Below are 23,254 nucleotides of genomic sequence, written 5' to 3' on the forward strand. Positions count from 1 at the left end.
TGCAATATTTTCTCCTTGATCTGGGAGATCTTGAATTTGACTATAATATTCTTGGGAATTTTCATTTTGGAATCTCTTTCAGGAGATGATTAGTGGATTCTTTCAATTCCTACTTTACACACTGAATTTAGGGCAGTTTTCCTTGATAACTTATTTTATTTTTTAAAATCCTTACCTTCCATCTTTGAATTAATACTAAGTATCAATTTCAAGGCAGAGGAATGGTAAGGGATAGGCAATTGGGGTTAAGTGACCCCCCAGGGTCATAGAGCTAGGAAGTGTCTGAGGCTGTCTTTGAATCCAAATGTCCTGTCTCCAGGCCTAGTTGTCTAAGCACTAATCCACCTGTCACCAATAATTTCTTGAAATATTATGTCTGAGTCTATTATTATTATTATTATTATTATTATTATTATTATTACTTTCAACATTTCTTAACTTCTCTCTCATCTATCTATTCTAACTTTGGTCCATGTCAGCTATTTTTATGATAAAATATTTCACATTTTTCTCTATTTTTTCATTCTTTTGACTTTGTTTTATTGGTTTTGATATATCTTGTAGTCAGTGCCTTACATTTGCCCAAAGTTAATTTTTTAGAATATTATTTTCTTTAGTGAGCTTTTGAATCTCTTTTTCCATATGACCAATTCTGTTATTTAAGAAATTCTTTTCTTTAGTGAATTTTTGTGTCTTTTTAAAAAAAAACATGAGGCCAATTCTGTTTTTTAAAGTGTTATTTTCTTTAGTATTTTTTGTGTGTCTTTTACCAAGCTACTAATTCTCTTTTTCATAATCTTCTTGTATCACCCTCATTTCTTTTCCAATTTTTTCCTCTACTACTTTTATCTCTTTCTTTAATGGTTCTTGGAATTCTTTTTGCACTTGGGTCAAATGAGCATTTTTATTTTGAGGCTTGCTTGTAACTATTTTCATGCCATTATCTTCTGAATTTATGTCTTGGTCTTGTCTACCACCAAAGTAGCTTCATTTCTTTTTTTGTTTTGCTTATTTTTCTAGCTCTTTTTTTACTTTAAACTTTATGTTAAAGTTGGACTTTATTTACTTGGAGATGGCACTGTGCCAAGCTTTAGGCTTTTTTTAATGTTGCTGTTTTCATAGATAGTTCTGTTAGTCTGCAAGTTTTCAATGCTTTTAAGGTGGTGTAATCTGGGGAGAGGTGTGATCACTGCTCTTCTGTTGCATGCTATGGTCTTTACTTAGGAAGTCCTTGTTCTTGAGCAGCTGATTTGCTTCCTCTTGGCTCTGGAAATGGACCATGACCACTGCTCTCTTGTGACCCATTATAATTGCTCCTCACCTCCCTAAAACTGGTACCCAGAACTGCATATACATACTTGGAATTGCCACTCAATACAAGCTACACTCAGTGCTAATATTGAGTACTCTATAATCTCTTTCTGACCAGTTGTCTGGCACCATTAAGCTGAAAGGTCCCAAAGCTGTGGCTACTATTGCTGCAGTCCTTGTTGCCTCTTCTTGATGCATGTATTCTAAATAGATCTCCAGCCTAGTGATAGGGACTTCTCCTGTGAAACTCCTAATATTTCTTCGGTCAGAAATATTGCCTCACCTTGAAGTTTTGTTGGCTTCCCCACTGTACAATTTTATTTGAGTAAACATTTTAAAGTTGTTTAGAGAAGCATGTTAAGAGTTCAGCTAGGTTACTTCCTCCAATCTATCATCTTGGTTCTGCCCCCCTCGATTCCAGTATTTCAACCCCACCATCCCATAGTATGGTTTCTACTAGCCACACATGGCTGGTTTCCCATGGTTTTTGTGTTAGCTTCTGAATATCTTATGGTTATCGACAAGATGTGGCTGGTAGACTGTTTTGGAGGCTTTATTATAAGACCCTGGAATTATTGCTTTAGAAATAAAAAAAATTTAAAAAAACATTTCCTTTGCTCCCAATGCACTACCTTCACTCTGCCAGATTCAATCCTTAAACTGGTGAAAGCAAGATAAGTTTTATTTTCTCTCTGACTTTCTGTAGTCATCTGTTTCTTTTATGACTATTTATTCATTTCAGAGTTAGATTTTAAGGTACCAGGAACTGTGAAGTGTTAACCTAGAATACCTTGTTTTTCTTTCATTCATCATACTTATTACTTTATTCATTCATTCGTTCATTTGATAAATATTTATTGAAAGCATATTTTGTTTAGTGCTCTGTTGGAGAAACAAAGAAAACCTCTCCGTTCAAAGCATTTACTTTCTAGGAGAGGAAGTATAATTAATATTTATAATATAATGATATCATAAGAAAGTCTGTGATGTGGCATGTGAATTGTTCACACAAAGTTTCACAAGAAATCAGAGGAAAGAGACCAGTTTTATTGAAAGCGATCAGCAAGTACTTCTTGGAAGAGATAACATTTTAATTGGGCCAACAGTGATAGGAGAGGACTTTCAGTCACAGAGAATAATTTGAGCAAAGATGTAGGTGAGGGAATAGCGCAAAGCTTATGTAAATAACTTCCCTTAGGGTCAATCAGAAGATTTCTAGATGAGCCTCGGTTTCTGAAACCTTTTCCAAGAAAAATTATAAAGGTTAGCTGTGGGAAGAGTAGTGTCTACAGGGCCCATTCCAACGACTAGGAGGTAGGGAGAGGAACAACAACAACTACCTTAGCTTTATTTAAAAGGTAATGACGGAAAGGGAGGTTGTCCTAAATAGAGAAAACCCAGAAATTTTGCTCCTAAACTATTGTTTTCCAACAGCCTTCAAAGTAATTTCAGCAAGGAACATGAGAGACAGAAGGCTGAATAATGAAATATTTACCAAATAAAGCATGCAACCACACCACTAATAACTGAATATTTTATATTTTGACTTACTTGAGTTCTATGATTTCCAAAAGTCTCTGTGGGATTGAAACTGTTAGGAGTTTGTTCATTGTTGTTGTTACTCATTTCGAGATTATTTCAGCTGAAAATGAGAGAAAAAGAGGCAACAATAATGTACTTTGGTGACCAACTAATTTTTGTCTCATCCAAGGTCAGAAGAGGAGGCACAGTGAAATTGGAATGGGAAGGAGTTAGCATAGATCCAAGGGAATGTTGTTCCTTCTAGTGAGGATCATTAAGTAATGGAATGGGTCACCCAAATAGTCTGTGAGATTCCTCCTTTGAAGGTCCTTAAAAATAAGAAAGATGAATCCAGCCTCAGACACTTCCCAGCTGACCCTGGGCAAGTCACTTGACCCCCATTGCCTACCCTTACCACTCTTCCACCTATAAGTCAATACATAAAAGTTAAGGGTTTAAAATTAAAAAAAAATAAATAAGAAAGATGTTTATTTCTCTGAGGTGGATAAAGAGAAATACCTAAAGTAAGGAGGATGAATTAGATCGTTTTTACTTTCTAATCAGTGCTTAGATTCCAAATAGTTAACAGAATTCCTCAGTCAGCTTGCAGAAAGTTATAAGTAACTCAGAACTTTTCTGGATGTATAATAGAACTTGGTTAATATACAATACAAACAACATAGTAAGGTTGGAAATATGTTGTTATCCCCCTTTCTCAGATGAGGAAATAGTCTGAAAATTGCCTGAAATCATCTGATCTCACAGGTAGGTTGAAAATAATTCTGGAGCTCCCTAGCTTTCAATTCAAGGCTTGGAGTCATAGCTAGAATGTATTTTCATGCTTCCCGAGGGAAAAGAGTATTGTTTTGCTTTGAAGGATGGTGATTAATTTCATTCAGTAAATATCAGAAAAGTACCCATTGTGTGCAAAACACTGTACTAACTAATAGGGATACAAACTTCATGTTTCCCCTAAACACTGTTTCTGCACTTGTTAAATTTATATTCTTCTTGAGAGAATATGTCCTTAGACAGAATTGACTTATATGTTGCCCAAAGCATTATAGGGTAGCAGGTCAGATTCAGTAAAGACATTTTCCCCACCTGGAGAGCTAATCATCTAGTTCAGATTATGCAATTCTTTATTCCCCTTTAAAAATAAAGTATGTGCCTTAAGGCAAATGAGTGAAACTGGTACATGTTTTCCTGAGGCAGCTAGGTGGCATGGTAGATGGAATGTTGGTCTTGGAATCAGGTAGACCTGATTTTGAATCTTACTTCACCTATTTATTAGCTATGTGATCCTGGATCAGTCCCTTAACTTTGGTTTTCAGAGCTCTGAAATAGGAATAAAAGGAGCATCTATCTCAAGAGGCTGTTTTGAGAATCAAATGAGACAATATACGGAATGCAATTATTTATAAGCCTTAAAACACTATATTATTATTATTTAGATTGACTCCTTCTCTCCTGATTGGTTTGGAAGGAAATACTTAATTAAAGATTGATCTAACATTAAGGATGATTTTGTACTTCTAATAGAAGAAATTCCTGACTTCATATAATATGGGGTAGTCGTAAGGCAACTCTAAGGCTGCATCTACCCCTACTATATGCTGCTAGATTGCTTTGGTGGTCTTTGAAAAAAAATCTGTCCTGAGTTATTTCTGACCCACCATAAGAATCATTTTTTGGGATCGATAGAGAGCTAAGATATTTGTTAAGTATTTACTATTTGCCAGGAACTGTGGTAAAATCTGCGGATACAAATACAAGCAAACATGACAGGTCCTGCCCTCAAAGAGCTTACATTCCAACTTGGTAAGACATCAGGAGAAGTTAGAAAGATGAGTAGGAGAGTCCCTTTGAAGGGACAAGATAGCTGGTGTAGAAGTGAAGGCCAGAGGGTCTGTGGAGCCAGAAGTGAAGTCAGTATGGCTGAGGCCCCTCATGAAATGCTGATCCAGGCTGGGGACTGGCCAAGGTTGGGGCATCATCTGCAGAAGACCACTCTTGACAAGTACATTTTCCTTGGGTAAAAAGAAGAGAATAGAAGGGGGAAAATAATCTTGAACAGTCTACCAACAGTCTTTTATTAGCACAACATTATGGATTAGTTTGTTTAGGTGTTTTCTGGTTTCTTTTTTATTGTTGTTCAAGATTTGTAGGAGAGATTGAAAAGAGTTAGATGGGGAAAGGTAGAGAGTTTTCTCAAAGCCACTAATATGTCCCCTTATAGATATGAATCAGAGATTGGAAGCACAAGCAGGCCTTGGGGTAGGAAAGAGACTTATTTCCTTTTTCTTAGTAATGAACTTTTAATCAATACTTTTATCAGGTTAGATGCTGCAAGGAACATGTGTCAGCCTCTTAGTGGTCACTGACCTTGCAGAAATGCAGAAAAGTGTTCCATTTTCCTATTAATCTTATGTGTTTCCCCACCTCATGTCGTCAGTAAACTACTAACAGGCTGAGAAACCTGATGGCTGAAGAAATTTTTTCTCAAATGAGTCAGTTTCCTTCTCCAAAACCCTCTAGAATCCTTTTCTAGTTACTTTTTATTTTGTTCTGTCTTGTTCAGGGAAGGCAATGAGATGGCCTCAGGCAGGTACAGGATATGACCCATGTAAAGAATATCAGCTCTAAAACTGGGGAGTGGGAGTAGAGGTTTTTCCTCCCCTCCTTCTCTTTTGCACAAGAGAAAAGGCTACGGCTGACAAGCAGCAAAACCTCAACTTGAAAATAGGTTCGGCTTGGAGTTGAGATTCAGTACTCTGATAATGGGAGAACGTTTCTTAATTAAGCGTGAAGGCTGATGCCTGTAATTGCCATAGCAGAATTGGAATGAATTAAAGTCTGGAAGAAAAAAAAAGAATCCAACTCTGGCCATGCAGTTCTTCATACTAAATTCCCTTCACCCAGTTGAGGTGGTTTGAAAACAAAATGGAAAAGAGCAAAATTTGGAAATGATGTTGCTTGATCCTTTCAGCCCTGAGCTTGTCTTCCAATTCAAGGCAAGACACTGATGAGTACCCTCTCCCCTGGACTTCATCCCAATCTTTGTTTCCTTAGCCTTCTCTTTTTATGTTTTAAAGCAATTGAGGAGAACCAGCACATGTTCCATTTAGATGTTGGCTCCTTCTCTCCCAATTGGCTGGAAGAGATCTATTTATTGGGGCTCAAACCTCAACTTCTGAATCATTGGTTTTAATTTCCAAAGAGTGAAAAACAATAAAGAAGTAGGCTTAAATTTCAGCTGAAATATCTAATGAAAAATCTCAGTTATAGGGCAATGGATCCATTTCCTTCCTTCTTCCTCTACAGGGGACCATAAATTCATCGTCTAGAGTAGTTAAGGAAAGAAAATCCTCTTTTTCACTTCTTTTTGGGGGCAAGAGTATTCCTTTTTATGTACTTAAGGGGACTATCCTCTGAGGATTTATTATAAAGTAATCTTAAGACGTAGTAAGGAGAGAGTTGGTTATAGAGCCAGGGAGCCTGAAGTCTACTCCCAGCTCTTGTGCAAACTAGCTGTGTTATCATGGGCAATCCCCTTGATTTCTCTCAACCTCAGTTTCTTCATCTCTAAAAATGAGGATAATAGCACTTGTACTACTTTCCTCACAGAGTTGTTATATAGAAAATGTTTTAAGGGAAACACAAGAGTTTGCAAGTACCATGTAAGTTAAAACATCTCTATCAGTAACCTCCTCCAACACCTCAGACTCATGTGGAGATAGCCCAGACCTAATAGTCTTGGAATAGTAATGCCCCTACATTTTACACCCCTGTTTCTAGCCCATGCCATCCTCCAATGGAATCAATCTTGGGGAAACAGGATTTGACTCCTATTTGTGGAAGCAGTTTAGCTCAGATATTCTCAGCCACCAAAGCAACTGAATTTCAGGAAAAGAAAGTTTTTCCTACTATCATGGGCATGATGGACAGTTAAACATCAGAAATGGATATTTTTTATCAGTTAAAAACATCTTGTATTTCATTGTTGTTCAGTCATGTCTGATCCCTCATGACTCCATTTGGGGTTTTCTTGGAGAAGATACTGGAGTGGTTTACCATTTCCTTCTCCAACTCATTTTACAGATGAGGAAACTGAGGCAAACAGGGTTCAGTGACATTCAGTGCATCACCTAGCTGCCCTTACCTTGCATATATCTAGTTATTTATGTGTTATCTCCTCCATTAGAATGTGAGCTCTTTGAGGACAAGAAATATCTTTTGACTTCATTCATATTCCCAATAGTAGGCACATAGAAAGTACTTAGTAAATATGTGTTGACTGATTGACGTTAAAGAAGATTTATTACTATGTGCCTTATTACTGTCCCTTTAGGACTATGGGTCTTTTCCACATGACTTTTGCTAAAATTTCACATATATTTTGTCTTTATTAGAATGTGAGCTCCTGGACAGAAGGGTCTATTTGCTTCACTATTTATAACCCTCACACTTAACTCTGTACTTTATAGATAGTAAGTGCTTAATGAATGCTTTTTCATTCATTCATTCATTCATTCATTCATTCATTCATTGTCCACCAGTAAAGCTGCACCTAAATTTGAATGAGTAGTAGCAAAAAGTAAAAAAATATATATAAAAGTATAATTAGTTAAATACATCAGTAAGGAACAATCTAGCTTTCACATATGATGTTCAATAGTAGATCACATCTTTGCCATCTTGTAGATGACTGACAAGTATAGAAAATATAAAATCCTATAGTATTTATTGTTCATTGATTACCAACAAAACAAAACAAAACAAACCCCAAACCATGCCAAATAGACTTGGTAAAATAAAACATTGCATTACAGTTTATCTTACTCCCACATACAGATTATCAAGATTGTTCAAGACTAATTGGAAGATATAACAACTGAAATACTCCTGTTCAATTACATTTGATGATAAACACTAGGCAATTCATAAAACATGGATATATTTTGTCTTTCTTTATATCCTCACCACTGAGTATACTATCTAGAGCAGTGATGGGCAAACTACAGCCTGTGGGCCAGATGTGGTCTCCTGAAATGTTCTATCTGGCCACGTGACATTATTCCTAATCTGATGAATACAATGAGTAGGATACAATACAATAAAACTTTGAAAGATTTGCCTTAGAAACAGACTGACAGATGAGCATTTCCTTTCCTTTGGGCCCCTCTTTAAAAAAGTTTGCCCATCACTGATCTAGAGCATGTGGTGATTGTTTAGTTGTTTCAGTTGTAACTGACTTTTTATGACCCTATTTGATATTTTCTTGGCAAAGATACTGGAATGGTTTGCCATTTCCTTCTCTGGCTCATTTTATAGATGAGGAAACTGAGGCAAATAGGGTTAAGTGACTTGTTCAGGGTCTCACCATTAGTAAATGTCTAAGGCTGGATCTGAACTCAGGTTTTCCTGACTCGAGGTCTGGTACTCTATCTACTGTACTACTTACCTGTCCTGCTTTGTTCATAGTAAATATCTAAAAATATTTGTTAACTGACTTGCAAAAATATTAGCCACTGATAAGAGTCTAGCCTGAGAAGGGACTTTCTGTGGATGAATAAATACTTGAGATTGTGGATATTGCTTCTATTAAGTCCCAAAACATAGAACTTCATGGAAGACATCTTTCATTGCTTATAGAAACTTGGTATGTCCATCCACACAAAAAAGGTCAACTGAATGAAGAATGTCCCTTGCCCAGATTTTAACTTAGATAGATAAGATAGTAGATAGATACTCTATAAGGGCTGTCCAATATTTTATTTATCAGGGATAGATAATTGAGATGAACAGTGAGCTGGTCCATTGTTGCAAAGGAGGAAGAGTACAGGATAGATAACTTTTGTGAAACTGCAAAGTACTTTTAGAAAAAAATCCCTTACCTTCTGTCTTAGAATCAACACTGTGTATTGGTTTTAAGGCAAAGGGGCAGCAGTAAGGACTAGGCAATGGAGGTTAAATGTCTTGCCCAGGATCTCACAGCTAGAAAATCTCTAGTCAAATTTGAACCCAAGACTTCCTCTCTCTAGGTCTGACTCTCAATCCACTGAGCAACCCAGATGCCCCACAAGACCCAAGTTTTCTATCACGGTTGAATGGGGGTGATGGTGTTGGTGGTGGCAGAGTTAGAGGAGAGGAAGAGGTGTACGTGAAGTGAATCAACAGCCTCAGCAACAACTTAGATATATCGAAGAGTTGAAAGTGACTTCAGTGTTGTGAGTCTGGGGGACTAGAAGGATGAAGTTTCCTTCTACAATAATAGGGAAGGTAGGAAGTGGGGAGGATTTAGGGGGAAATAAAATGAGTTCCTTTGTGGATATGTTTGTTGAGAATGCCTATTGGGAACTCTACTGGAGCAGTGAATTATGATTTAGATTTTTTAGTTTTGTTTCTGTTGCTGCCACTGATCTCTTGACACCTCATGCAAAAATCAAATGATCTACTAAGCCTCAGTTTTCTTTCATGCAAAAGATACAAAACACAACAGTTGAGTTCCTTCTCTCAGATTTGTGGAGGATGTATCAGAATGACAGCCCTAATGATTAAGTGGCATCTTATCATTTTGGACCCCTTTAAATAAGCAGGTTATTTTCAGGAGAAAATATAGTTCTTGGAGGTGGGAGTGTTGATATATATCTGTTGTATTGAGAGGGATTGAAAGGGTTAATACACTTTGCTGAAGTGAGTAGCTACTCCTCCTCATTCTTTATCCTCGGGCCCAGTCCAGTATTTCCATGGATTTGGAGTTCTTTAGAGACAGGTGTTACACATACGGAAAAGACAATTATTCTTATCAGGACCTATTATTGTCTCCCTGTGCCAGGTTGTCTCTTCGGGGATGCCTGCCAGGTTGGACCTAGGAGCCCCAGGCAGGGATCTCAGAGGGATACAAAGGTCCAGCAAGTCTTTTGGCTATCAAAACCCTATTTGCAGAGTTGTTGCATTATTCGATGGCATCCTGTTGGAGAGAAAGGCAAGGAACAGCTTTGTAATGGAAACTTGGCATCGTTTAGACTTTTTTTTTATTACATGTGGCCTGAGTCTCTTAGCTGAGAAATGTGCCTTCATTTTACTTATAATAGATACTCTGCTTTCTCTGAACAGGACTTTCTTTTTCCTCCAAGTCTGAAATCATATAGGTTGCATATGCCACTGACATGTGAGCATGTACCCCCCCTTGTTACCTCCCCTTCTTTTCCATTTTTCTATTCTCCCACCCTCCCCTGAGCTAATTAGGCCAACATGCAATTTCCAGGGCTTGGAGATGCCCAAGCCAAGAATGCTATGGATGAGGGCCAAATGTTTTTGTTGACATTGCTAAAGTGGAGCTTCATGTAGCAGGACCTTCTAAATAGCTGTAAATTTACAGGGAACTGGAAGGGTGAGAATAGGGAACTATTCTTAAGAAGTGTTTGCAAGAACTGCAAGGAATTCCAAGCAAAAGGACCCCTTATTCCTGAGCTCCTTGCTGTAACTCAAACACTTCAACTCCTGACTCAGAGAATTTTCATTGGCTGTGCCACAAACCTGGGGTTTTCTTGCTTCTTATCTCCATATCCTGACTTCCTTGTACTTCAAGTCCCAGTGAAAATCCCACCTCCTTTGAGAAGACTTTTCTGAACCTCCTTAATCTTAGTGCCTTCCACCAGAGATTGTCTCCAATTTAATCTGTTTATATCTTGTTTGCACTTAGTGGGTTGCTTGTCATCTCCCCCATCACACCAGAAGCTCCTTTTGAACAGGTACTATCTTTTGTCTTCCTTGTATCCCAAGGACTTAGCACCATGCCTGGTATATAGTGGCTCATAATGAATGTTTGTTCACTTGATTTGATTTCTCTTTTCTCTATGACCTTGTAACCACTCTCTCCAGCAAGAGAAGTAACTACTGGCTGGTGCCATCTTACCCTATAGAGGTGGCCATAGGATCATACATTTAAAGCTAGAAAGGGTCTTAGAAATGAATGGATTCAAGCATCTCATTTTAGAGAGGGGAAACTGAGGCACAAAGGAGTTAAATGACTTGGTCACATATCTAATGAATATCTGTGGTGGAATTTGAGTCAAGATTCAGAAAAGCAATTCTTGTCATTATAAGTTCCTTTTGTATCTCCAGCAATTAACACAGTTCTTGGTATATAATAGATACTAAAGAAATGTTGATTAACAGTACTCTATAGACTGTGCCCCCTCCTGGATCACTGCCTTGTCTTGGTGGAGGGGTGTACATAATTCAGTGAACTCTAGACTATATGGTGCAAGGTTAGCCAAAATGGGCAGGTTTTAGTGGAGAGTTCTGACAAAAGGTGATCAACTGGAGGAGGAAATGGCATACCACTCCAGTATCTGCCAAGAAAATACCATTAATTTCATGGAAGCAATGATCATGAGCTCGGACAGACTTCAGAAGACAGTGGAGGGTAGAAAAGTCTGACATGCTATCCCTGGGGTTATGAAGAGTCGGACATGACTGAACAACAACAATTTCCTGTACTATGTGCACAAAGTAGATGTTTGACCAGTATCAGCTGATGTTAATGCTCCTTGAAAGCAAGGACTGTTTTTTGTTTTTTCTTTTGTTTTCGCCTTTTTGTATTCCCAGTGTTTAGAGCAATGCCCAGCACATAGAAGAAGGTATTTAATAATAATAAAAAAACTAATGCATTTAACCATTTTACTCTCATAAGAAAAGGATTTAGGGCTACCCAGTGCTTCATAGGAATATTTTTTAGAAAAACAGAAATGAGATGATGTCCCTTCATTTTTGCTCTATCATCCACATTTGCTCTTGTCCATGACTGAACATACCATTTTGCATCCCTCTGTTTTAAATCCCTCAGTGAGGATGTTCCAGTAGATAGAAACCTTGACCTTGAATCAGAAAGACCTGAGTTCAAATCAGATCTCACACACTTATTAGCTATATGACCCTATGCCAAATCATGTAACCTCTCAGAGTCTTAGTTTCTTTAACTGTAATTATAACTGGGGCAGCTAGGTAGCATAATGAATAGAGCACCAGGTCTGGAATTGGGAGGCACTAGATTAAAATCTGACCTCAGATACTTCTTAGTTGTGTGGCCCTGAATAAGTCACTTAACCCTGATTGCCTAGCCCTTACCCCACTTCTATCTCAGATTGCTATTCAGACAGAAAGTAAGGGTTTTTATAATTAACTGATCATAACATCACCTATCTCACAGGGTGGTTGTAAGGATCAGATGAGATACTTTTGCGAAGTGTTTAGCCCACCTCCTGGTACTTACTAGGCTCTTCATAAACACTTGTTCCTTTCCCCCTCATGAATCTCATGGCTGTATTTGTGCTCTAGCAGGCTGTAACCTTGAGTGAGCCCAGTGGAAAGGCCACTGGATTTGGTGATGGAAGCCTAGGTTCCAACACTTTCTGAGCCCAGTAACTCATTTATAAAATCACTGCCTTGTTTTCCTTGCTTGCTGTAAGGATAAAAAATAATCACTATGTAAAACACTTTGCAAATAGGGTAAAACATGTATATAAATGTCATTTCTTCTTTATTTCTCAGTCACTTTTTTTGCCTGTAAAATGGCTCCAACACTAATTGCCTCTGCCTGTCCTCTCATGAGAACAAATGAAACAAGATATGAGCCTACTTTGAGTAAATAAAGGAGATATGTAATCATAAGGGATTGTTGTTATTTTAGGATTGTCTGATCTTCAAGTATTATAACATCAGCTGAAAATATTTTAAACTTTGAGACACAAATTTATTGCTAGTTAGAGGTGTCCAGGGGCACTGCTTTCTTGATCTCTCGTTGCTTAAGTATTTTAATCAGTGAAGTGTGGTCCAAGACTCTTACATAATAATTGGACTTGCTTTTTTGCATCTGAAGTTCAACATTGGTTTTGTGTGTTCTACCAGATTCAGGGAATTAGAGAATTAGAAGGAACTCACCTATTTATGCCCTTTTGAAAAGTCTTTGTGATGTTTCTAGTTAGTGAATCATTAAAAGAGAGGAGCTTTATTTGTTTACGGACTTTATCAAACAACCAAACAGGCAATTTGTCCATTGGGCAAAATTAGTAAAATGTCATGATGTTGATCTAGTTCTCTTTAACTCTCTTCCCTCATCTCGAAAAATGATTCTTAGTTTCCTTAATATATAACATAGCATTAAACCGCTTATTAATTCACATCTTGGAGCTAGTTATTATTAGAGATAGTCTCATGACTTCTGTTGGTGTAATCCACTTTGGACAAGACAGGGCATATTCCTCCAATTGCACCCTCATTGGGAGATGAATTATTCTAGTCATTTCACAATTGAATGGTGTTACATTTTGGTAATCTAGGACTAATTGAAATTGTTGCTATTGATTAATATGCATGTAATGATTAACATGCTTGTGCCATGGGCCATCTTTGATATCTATGAGTTGAATGGCTTTTGATAATTTAGTTAACCATTTACAAATACTAAATGAATGTTACAAAGGGCTTTTGATGATGGAACCAGACCACCGTTAGCTTTTTATGAATGATGATGCTTTCATTAAATTACACACATCTCTGCAAGATCTGTTCTATCTGCCTACTCATTGACTTGAGGTAAAGTTGGCATTTCTGGCATAACTGTTGATTTTCCCTTCAAAGGATTAGGCACAAGTGAGCTTTGTTAGCACATTTATTATTTTGCTCACTAATTCCTTTGACAACCCATTACGTGGGTCACTCTAATTGGGGATGGTAGGGTTAAAAAAGGGACTAAAATGATAGACGTGACTCTTGTTTTTGAGAAATGTGGGAAATATAGCCTCATTCTTTAAGTTCATTCCCTCATATTTCATCTCAGAATGTCATTACTCTTAGTTGAACTGGTAAGACAAGAGAAGTCTATATCTTGTGTGTGTGTGTGCATGTGTGTGTGTGTGTGTGTGTGTGTGTGTGTGTGTGTGTGCATTTTATATAAATGAAAAGATGGATGGGGTAAAGAGTGCAATAATTTGGAGAAATCTTTCTGAGACTATGTTTAAAATTCTCACCATACTCTCCAGTTGTTGACCTTTTCAAGAGCCAGGGCTAATAGTGTAATTACTTAATTGCTTTGGGCTGTTCTTGGAGAACTCTGTAGTATATATAGTGACTTTGTGAGGGATGTGCACAATAAAATAGGTAAGAATACTTAGAGGCTATAGGTGGTCTTGCTACAATATATGTTGACTTTCTTCCAGGGAACTATAACTTAAACTATATCAAAGAAGCTGGAGAAGATGCCTAGGTCACATGTTTCTTTTTAGTCATCCTATCCAGTTTCCTCATAAAGTGGAACTTTAAGAGATATGCCAGAGAAGAACAAACATGTTAGTGGTTTTTAAGGCATTGAATGAGCACTGTCAGTCACTTTATAAAGATTCACATCATTGAGATACTGTGATGTGGTGATCTGGGGAAAAGGATGGGAGTAAGATTGTATTCTAGATTGAACTGCGCTATTAATTAACTGTTTGACCATGGGCAAGTTCTTTGATGTCTTTAGGATTCAATCTCCATCTGTAAAATGATGTAATTTGAAATCTAAGATTATTTCAGTTCTGAAAATCTATAAATCTATTATCATAACCCCTGTCTATTGGATGCTGATTGTAGAAAATACCTTGATATAAATAATTATGGCATTTACTATAGTAAAAATGTATGAATATGCTATATCTGCATATGATATATATATATGTGTATATATATATATATTTATGTATATAGTAAATTTATTTAGACTATACTTCATAGAATATACATCATACTATAGTATACATTAGCTCCAAGTACAAATCTGTATCTCTGGAGTTTATTAATTGACATGGTGGCATAAACATTTAATTAAGCTCTTAATACAGTTAAAAGGCATGGCTAGAATATAAAGGGCCAGCTTTAGAGTCAGGAAAACCTTATTTCGGTTTCTGATATATAATAGCTAGATGAAAGTGGCTAAATTATAACTCTCAGATTATAACAAATGAAGAGTTTCTACTCTAGAAGATACCTTTATTAATGAAACCACAGATCTTGTTGTCTTCCTTTCTGACCCCCTACAATATTCAATTGATATACTTTTGCCTTTGTTTAATTTTTCCCATTTAATTAACTTGAGGTGGATATTACAATAAAGGTGTGTTAGTACCAGCTATGGATAAATTAATTGACTGTCCTGGAAGAACACCTGAGATCTCTCAAATGCCTATGCTAATCCCTTCAATGCCATCTCCTTTTCTGACATAACACTTTCATGTGCAGCCCCATCTCTTCTGTCTTGGAAACAGGTACCTTGGCACCAGCTTCCAAATGGAAGCCTATTAAAGATGACAAGGTCCAAGGAATTGACAGCTCTCTGCTGCTAATGGGACAGGGCTAACTGATCCTCTGGTCACTAATGAAAGGCAAGAGACAGGGAGGAAATCCACGAAAAGCCTCAAATTCTTCTGGTCAGTGGGTGGACTTTAAGTAGTAAGAGAATTTTGCAAAGATGTTCAGTGCTCCTACTTTACCAACTTTATCCCAGCTGGAGCCTAATGCCTGAAAGCCAGTATTTCTTGGTCATTATTTGATCCAAGCCACTGAAAGAGAGAGGGTGAAAAGCTATCAGCAGGATTTTAAAATGATAATTGCATCTATTTGCTATGTGAAGATATTGGGGGTAGTTTGTTTGGGTTTTTCTAAATACTGCCTTTGTGGGGCTAATGAGTAGAAGGTACCTAGAATAAGTACTGAGGTGAAGAGAAAAACAATTCTTAAACAAAAAGTAGGATGTCATTTTTGACTATCAAATAGTACATAACAAAAAAAGAGATTTAAATTCTGAAGCCAAATAGAAGTGCTTTTAGTGGTCTTTATTCTGTACTTACCTGTGAAAGGATCCCAAATTTAATACTGTCATATCCCTGACTGCTTTTTACTTTAGGGAGGAGCTTCTAGTTAGAATAATTGTATTTCTTTGTGGTTTGGATTATCTTCTCCTATCCAGATTCAACAGTTCATTGTTAAACTGCCAAAAAAATTGCAATTTGTATCAGGGGCAGCCATCTCCCTTCCTTTTAGAGTCAGGAAAACCTTATTTCTGTTTCCTTATTCCCTTTCCTTTTTTTTCTCACTTTCTCTCCCCTCTCCCATCTGTACTTTTTATATTCATCCTCATTTCTTTTTTATTTTAATTTGAAATTAATTAATTAATTAATTTTGACTTTTTCCCCATGATTACATGATTCATGTTCTTTCCCTCCCCTCCTCCCCCTCTCCTCCCATAGCTAACAAGCAATTCCACCAGGTTTTACGTGGGCCATTGATCAGGACCTATTTCCATATAATTGATAGTTACATTGGTGTGGTTGTTTCAAGTCTACATCCCCAATCATGTCCTCATCAGTCCATGTGTTCAAGCAGTTGTTTTTCTTCTGTGTTTCCACTTCTGTAGTTCTTCCTCTGAATGTGGATAGTGTTCTTTTTCATAAGTCCGTCCAGATTGTCCTGGGTCATTGTATTACTGCTGGTACAGAAGTCCATTACATTCTATTTTACTACAGTGTATCAGTCTCTGTGTACAATGTTCTTCTGGCTCTGCTCCTTTCACTCTGCAACAATTCCTGGAGGTCATTCCAGTTCACATGGAATTCCTCCAGTTCATTATTCCTTTGAGCGCAATAGTATTACATCAGCAACAGATACCACAATTTGTTCAGCCATTCCCCAATCGAAGGCACTCCCTCATTTTCCAACTTTTTGCCACCACAAAGAGCATGGCTATAAATATTTTTGTACAAGTATTTTCCCCTATGGTTTCTTTGGTCCATCCTCACTTCTAACCTAGCTCAGCTCCAAACTCTCCAGACTACTTTCCCACCATGTTTTAAAATCTGCTACATAACATTTCCTCCATCTCAGGCTGGGGTTTGCCTCTTTTTTTGTTTACCCTGTATTGGAGAGGGGACTGGTAAAGAGTCAGGAAACTGAGTTTAGAATCTCAATTTTGGCCTCAGTTAGGTCCACTTACTTGATATGAGTGTGCTAGTCCTCACCATCATTTTCATCTCTCTTTTCTCTCTATATTAAAATATAGGCTTCTTAAAAGTAGGCTTTCTTTTTTATTTATATTTGTAACCTCAGATCTTAGCACAGTATCAGCACATTTCTTATTGTTTAGTCATTTTCTGGTGTATCCAAGTTTTCTTGACCTTATTTGGGATTTTCTTGGCAAAGATAATGGAATAATTTGCTAGTTCTTTTTCCAGCTCATTTTACAGATGAGAAAATTCAGGTAAAAAGGGTTAAATGACTTGCCCAGGGTCACATAGCTAGCTAATGTGTCTGAGGTCAAGTTTGAACTTGGGAAGATGAGGTCTTCCTGATTTCGTCTGGCTCTATCCACTGCCTCACCTAGTTGCTTCATCTAAATTCATTTGATCTTACTTGGTCCTATCTTCTGATGTCCCTGGCTTTGCAACCAGAACTATAATGTAGTCTCTTCACTTTTTTTTTAAACCCTTGCCTTCCATCTTAGAATCAATACTGTGTATTGGTTCTAAGGCAGAAGAGTGGTGAGGGCTAGGCAATGGGGGTCAAGTGACTTGCTCAGGGTCATATAGCTAGGAAGTTTCTGAGGCCAGATTTGAACCCAGGACCTCCTGTCTCTGGGCCTGGCTCTCTATCCACTGAGCTGCCCAGCTTTCCCCTCTCTTTGCTTTTTAATCATCTTTTAATAACAATCATACCAATCCCTTATAGTTTTCATATTGATCTATCTACATAGTTGACAAGACACTTTCATGTTTATCATCTCATTTGATCCTGGGAAATAGTTCAGCCAATGTATCAATCAGTCAACATGCATTTATTAAACACCTACCATGGATCAGGTACTGTGCTAAGCTCTGGGGATATAAAGAAAGGTAAAGGACAGTCCTTTTTGCCCAGGAACTCACAGTCTAATGGAAGAGATGACATGCAAATAGCTATGTACAAATAAGATTATTTATAAGATAAGTTGGAGATAATCAACTGAAGGAAGGTATTAGCATTAAAGTGAATAGAGAAAAGCATTTTGCAGGAGGTGAGATTTTAGTAGAGACTTGAAAGAAGCCAGGAAATATTGAAGTTGACGATGAGAAAGGAGGTATTTCTAAGTAGCTGGAACTTGAACTCAGGCTTTCTGACACAAGTCCAGGGCTTTTCTCATTATACCATACTGTTTAAATTCTTGACTTCCTTTTCTTTAAAAAATAAAATAAAATAAAGTATTTAGCTCCTGACATTCCTAATTCCTGCTATAAATTGACTTAATTTGTTACCCATCCCTAGGAAAATCTGCTACTTGCTATTCCTTTCATTTGAGGGTTTGGTGTTTTGTTTTGTTTTGTTTTTAATTATTATTTGTCATGTAGTGGAGGGTGTGGGAAGGGGCAGGATGTGGAATTAAGAGAATGAGGTTGGAATCCCAATTCTGACCTCTGTTGGATCAACTCAGTAATCCAAGCCTCAATTTCTTCTTTGGGAAAATGGGAATAACATCACCTATATTAAGTGCTCTACAGGGTTACTGTAAGGGAAATGCTTAGTAAATCAACAAAGTTACATATGAATATATAAGCGTAACAAAAAGGGTTTAGATATAGTTTTTTTAGGAGGATGGTGGGAGAGGGATTAGAGACATGAGTAATACTTCCATTTCTCTATGGAGCTCCTATTGTTGAACTTCCTTCAAAATAGAGTACTTTCTCAGGCAACTTATTGCTGTAGAGAGTTGCTTGGGTCACTGAGTGGTTTTAAATGACTTGCCCATGATCATAGCCAGTATTTGTCAGACTCAGAACTTGAACCTACATCTTCTTTAAAAAAAACACAATTAATTAGTTTGTTGCATTAAAATTCCTAGGTATCGCCCTCCTTCCCTCCTTCACCATACTAGAGAAGGTTTCATTGACAGAAACATATATACATGTATAAAACTATGTCTTGATTATTTCTATTTCCCAGTTCTTTCTCTGGAGGTAGACATAGAGATGCCATATTTCAAACAATATTTCTGTTGCTACATATAATGTTCTCTTGGTTCTGCTGATTTTGATCTTCATAATTTATGTAGGTCTTCCCATGCTTTTTAAAAAAATTAACTGTTTGTCATTTCTTATACCACATTAGTATTTCATCATAGTCTTATGCCATGACTTGTTTGGTCATTCTCCAATTGACAGGTACTCCCCCATTTTGTTTATTGCCTCCACAACAAGAGCTGCTATAAATATCTTAGAACATATAAAACCAAGATCTTGACTTTGAGGCTTTAAGGCCACACCATCTTTTATTCAAATAAATATCATGGCTTAATTTGATCTAATTATAATAGCAATTGGAATTAATATATTCCTTCTAGTCTTCAGAGTTTACATTCTTCTTCTTCATTATGGTGACAACATGGGTCTAAAACAACATATGAAGGAGATCTTCTACTTTTTGTTCAAGTCTAGCCATACTCAAAATTTTTGGTCTCAGGATCTCTTAACACTTTTGAACCCCAATGATCTTTACTGAAGTGGGTTATATCTATTAATATTTACCATATTAGAAATTAAAACCTGAAAAATTTTACAAATATTAACTTAAAATAATACTAAACCTATATGTTAACAGATAAGTTTTAATGAAAAATAACTATTTTCCAAAACAAAAGAAATTAATTGAATCATTTTACATTTTTTTCAAATCTCATTAATGTCTGGTTTAATAAAAGACAGATGGATTCTCATATCTGCTTCTGCATTCAGTCTGTTGTGATAAGTGGTCTCAGATGAAATAAAATATGCCTCAGACCCATGTTTATGTGTATATATGTATATACATATATGCCCAAAGTTGGAAAGGGAAGAGTATTCAAAAAGTCAAATAATTTCTTAGTATTAATATAAATGTAATTTTCACCTCAATATCCCCTGAATAAGTCTTAGAGACCTCCAGGGAATGCAGTCCATACTTTAAGTACCATTGATCTAGTCTATAACAATATCCCAAGCTTACTTTTTTTGGTTATGTCCTTGATGACATATTCCTACATACACATCAATACTTGTCAGTTGTACTTGACAGCATATATTTGGGGGTTTCTTCATATCTGTTCTGTCAAACTGTGTTTGATGTATGAGAAAGTAGACTGGTTTTACTGTCAAAGTCAGTAAAGAAGAGACAGTGGTATTGGAGTGGGTTATAGATTATGTTCTTTAATATAAGAACGATCCTAACTAAAATGAATTGCCTGTTCGAGTCTTCTAGTTTCCAGCTCTCAAACAGAGATGATTCTGCTGACATACCTAAAGGGCATGGTTTTTAAAAGCAAAGTGCTTAAAAGTCATTTGGCTTATAATAATAACAATAAGACTATTGCCTCTCTCTCTCTTTAGGTTATTATATCTTTGACCATATGGAGGCAAACGACAAGTGGAATGGGAGGAGATTACTGCAAAAGAATGATACCTTGATTCCAGAGAACATGGAACCCCTGCCTGGTAAAAACTGCACTGAACCAGGTAAGAAAGATGACTTAGCTATTTACCTTACAATTGTGGTAGTCTCTTCCAAATGTTATTTTCCAGAAGCACACTGTATTAATGGAATAATTGATTGAAAAAATGTTCTGCTGTTCCTTGTTGTTCCTTCTTTGAATTCCAAGTGGGAAGTTCAAAGAGATAGATGGTCCAGAATATTTTTTTTCCATTTGGTAAAAAGACTTACAGGTTCAAAATCCCATTGTTCAGTGAGCATTATAGGCTGTGTTCTTAATTCATTTCCCCCTACAAGTTGGGTCAGGGAAAAGCTGAAACAAAAATAGATGTACCATTTTTATGTATTTGATGGAGTGGCAGGTACTGGCTAATAGATGTGTTAGGGCTTCCCATGTTGAACTATGTAGGCAGTTGGAGTGCATTCGGGGCTTTAAAGCTAACTCAATATTATGGGAAATGAAAATGAATGCTTTCATTTATTTATCTTCTATACATGAACTCTCTGTAAGTGTAAATATGAGGTGGATAAAGACGTTCTGTGACTTTCTCGGCCATCAGAATGGTCTTCTCTAATAGGTCCTTAATCACAATCAAGAACTTAAAATGGTTGGGCCAGTGTGGCAGTCATGTTAATGGCCAACCTTGAGGGGTGGTTGTGGTAGGGACTTGTTTATTTAAATTGGATTGCTGTCGTATTTTTCCTCTGGAAAATTTGAGGTGTTTTAGTAGAGAATTTTAAACAAAGAACATCCAACATCTAACACCGTTTTTAAAACATGGAAGGCATGGAAGGAAATACCCGGAGGCTTTAGAAAGTGCTCCAAGGGCAAGTTCTTTGTAGATAGAGTACCTTGCTAGGGCTGCCCTCTGAAGGTTTACAGAATGCTTTGAAGCCTCATTGACACTGTCCCTTCAAACAGTGTTATCTTTTCTAAGCTTTAATGTTGTTCTGAGAGATAATCTTAGCCTTCACGCACTTTAAGGATTGGGCAGCATGGCAAATCTTTGGCCCCAAATTCAGAGATCCATTAGGTTCACCTGTTATTCCAAAAGACACAAAGTATGAAGTTATTGCTACGTTCTAATGTTTTAATAGTTCACAAATACATTGTGCATTAAATGAACTCAAAAGAAGTTAATCAAATCTGTAGAAATTCTGCAAGTGGAAACTCCAAAATGAAGACTGAAACATTGAGGGGAAGTGTCTGATGTCTGCTTTCACGGGAACATTGGCATGTCGTTTTGTCAACATCATGGAACAAACTCAGACTTTCTTCTTTATCTTGTAAAGGATTGTTAAATATGCAGAGAGTACATGCTGGCTCAATATTGAAAATAGCATGCCTGGCCTGTGATCCTTAATAGCATTTTCAGAACAGTTGAATGGTTCTTCCTTATTTTTAAATAAAATAATATTAACTAGTTTCTGAGTTTTTGTTCCTTTTTTGCCAACCAGTACATAAAAATTTGTATTTTGCTCTTCCTACAGTGAAATCCAATTTAGAAATCTATTTTTTCTTTCCTAGGGCCATGTAAATAGTTTTCCTATTACAGTCAGTTGAATCACTACTATTTGAGAAGTCTGTGTCCTCAGTGGGTTTACAATTTTGGGGGGAAGAGTTGGAAGTAAGTAATTCAAAATAATATCAGAGGGAAGAATATTAACAATGTGGGGAGGGACAGTGTCAAGAAAGAATTGAAGTAGGAGGTGACCCTCTGAGCATTGAAGGCAACATAGGATTCTAGGAGAGAGAGGTGAGAAGGGTTTTGTTTGTTGTTTAGTCACTTTTCTAGTCATGCATGACCAACTTGTAACACCTTTTGGAATTTACTTGGCAAGGATAGTGGAGTGGTTTACCATTTTATTTTCTGGTTCTTTTATAGATGAGGAAACTGAGGCAAACAGTGTTAAGTGTCTTACCCATAGTCACACAGGCAGTAAGTTTCTAAGACTGGATTTTAATGCAGGTCTTTCTGACTTCAATTCTGGCATTCTTTCCACTCTGCTCTCTGGGAACCCAAGACAAATGGGTTACTGGTGTAATTAGTTGCCTCCTACAGGGAACCTTTTCTAATCCTTCCATTTGTTAGTTTTCCTCTCTCCTTAATTTCTTGCATTTATTTTTTTTGTATGTCATAACCCATACTTCTCCCCTTCTTATTCACTCTCTTCCCACAACTCCTAAAACATAAACTCCTTTCTTGAAGGTTGGGACTTTTTAGTCACCTATGTAGAGTGGCACATAGTGCACCAGAACTGTACTCAGGAAGTCCTGGTTCAAAACCTGCTTCAAATACTTATTAACTGTGTGATTCTGGGCAAGTCATTTCACTGTTACCTGTATCAGTTTCCTCATCAGTAAATAGAAATGATAATAACACCTACTTTATGAGTTTGTTGTGAAGATTTAATGAAATGGCATATGTACAGTGCTTTGTAAACCTGAAAGTGCTAAATAAATGCTATCTATTGTTTATTATTATTCTTCAGGTCTGTGTATCAACAGTGCTTTGTGTATAGTAGGAATTTAATAAATACTTATTGAATTGCATTGATTGGGAAAAGGAATGTTTTGGATGAGTTTTTATTACTGTCTTGAAAGGTTGTGCCCAGGATGGCTTTGCACAAAGTTTTATGATTGGTTGTACCTTTTACTTTTTAAAAGTTTTATAACATGGATATCATCAAGTTTAACAACTTTTCATGCAGCACACTAAGTTTCAAGGTTATAAATTATGAGACTTTAGAAATAAAAATTAGGATGGAGATATTTCCCTCTAATCCCCTCCTATTAAAAATGAAAAAAAAATACTGAAGGAAAATAACCTGCCCTAAATCTCATAACTAGTTAGAGGTGGAGATAGGACTAGAATTCAGGTCTTCTGAC

The 23,254-nt window shown here is 36.8% G+C and overlaps 1 protein-coding gene across 1 annotated transcript in view; it reads left to right on the top strand.

Moving 5' to 3' along the window:
• SLC24A3 (solute carrier family 24 member 3) overlaps window positions 1-23,254 on the top strand; it is a 762,616-nt gene that overhangs the window by 84,486 nt on the left and 654,876 nt on the right. The window contains exon 2 of the mRNA XM_044660739.1: window positions 20,265-20,390. Coding sequence (XP_044516674.1) covers window positions 20,265-20,390 — 126 coding nt within the window. The remainder of the gene's footprint in view (window positions 1-20,264; window positions 20,391-23,254) is intronic.

This window comes from Gracilinanus agilis, chromosome 2 (assembly GCF_016433145.1).
Source record: "Gracilinanus agilis isolate LMUSP501 chromosome 2, AgileGrace, whole genome shotgun sequence".
Taxonomy (NCBI): domain Eukaryota; kingdom Metazoa; phylum Chordata; class Mammalia; order Didelphimorphia; family Didelphidae; genus Gracilinanus; species Gracilinanus agilis.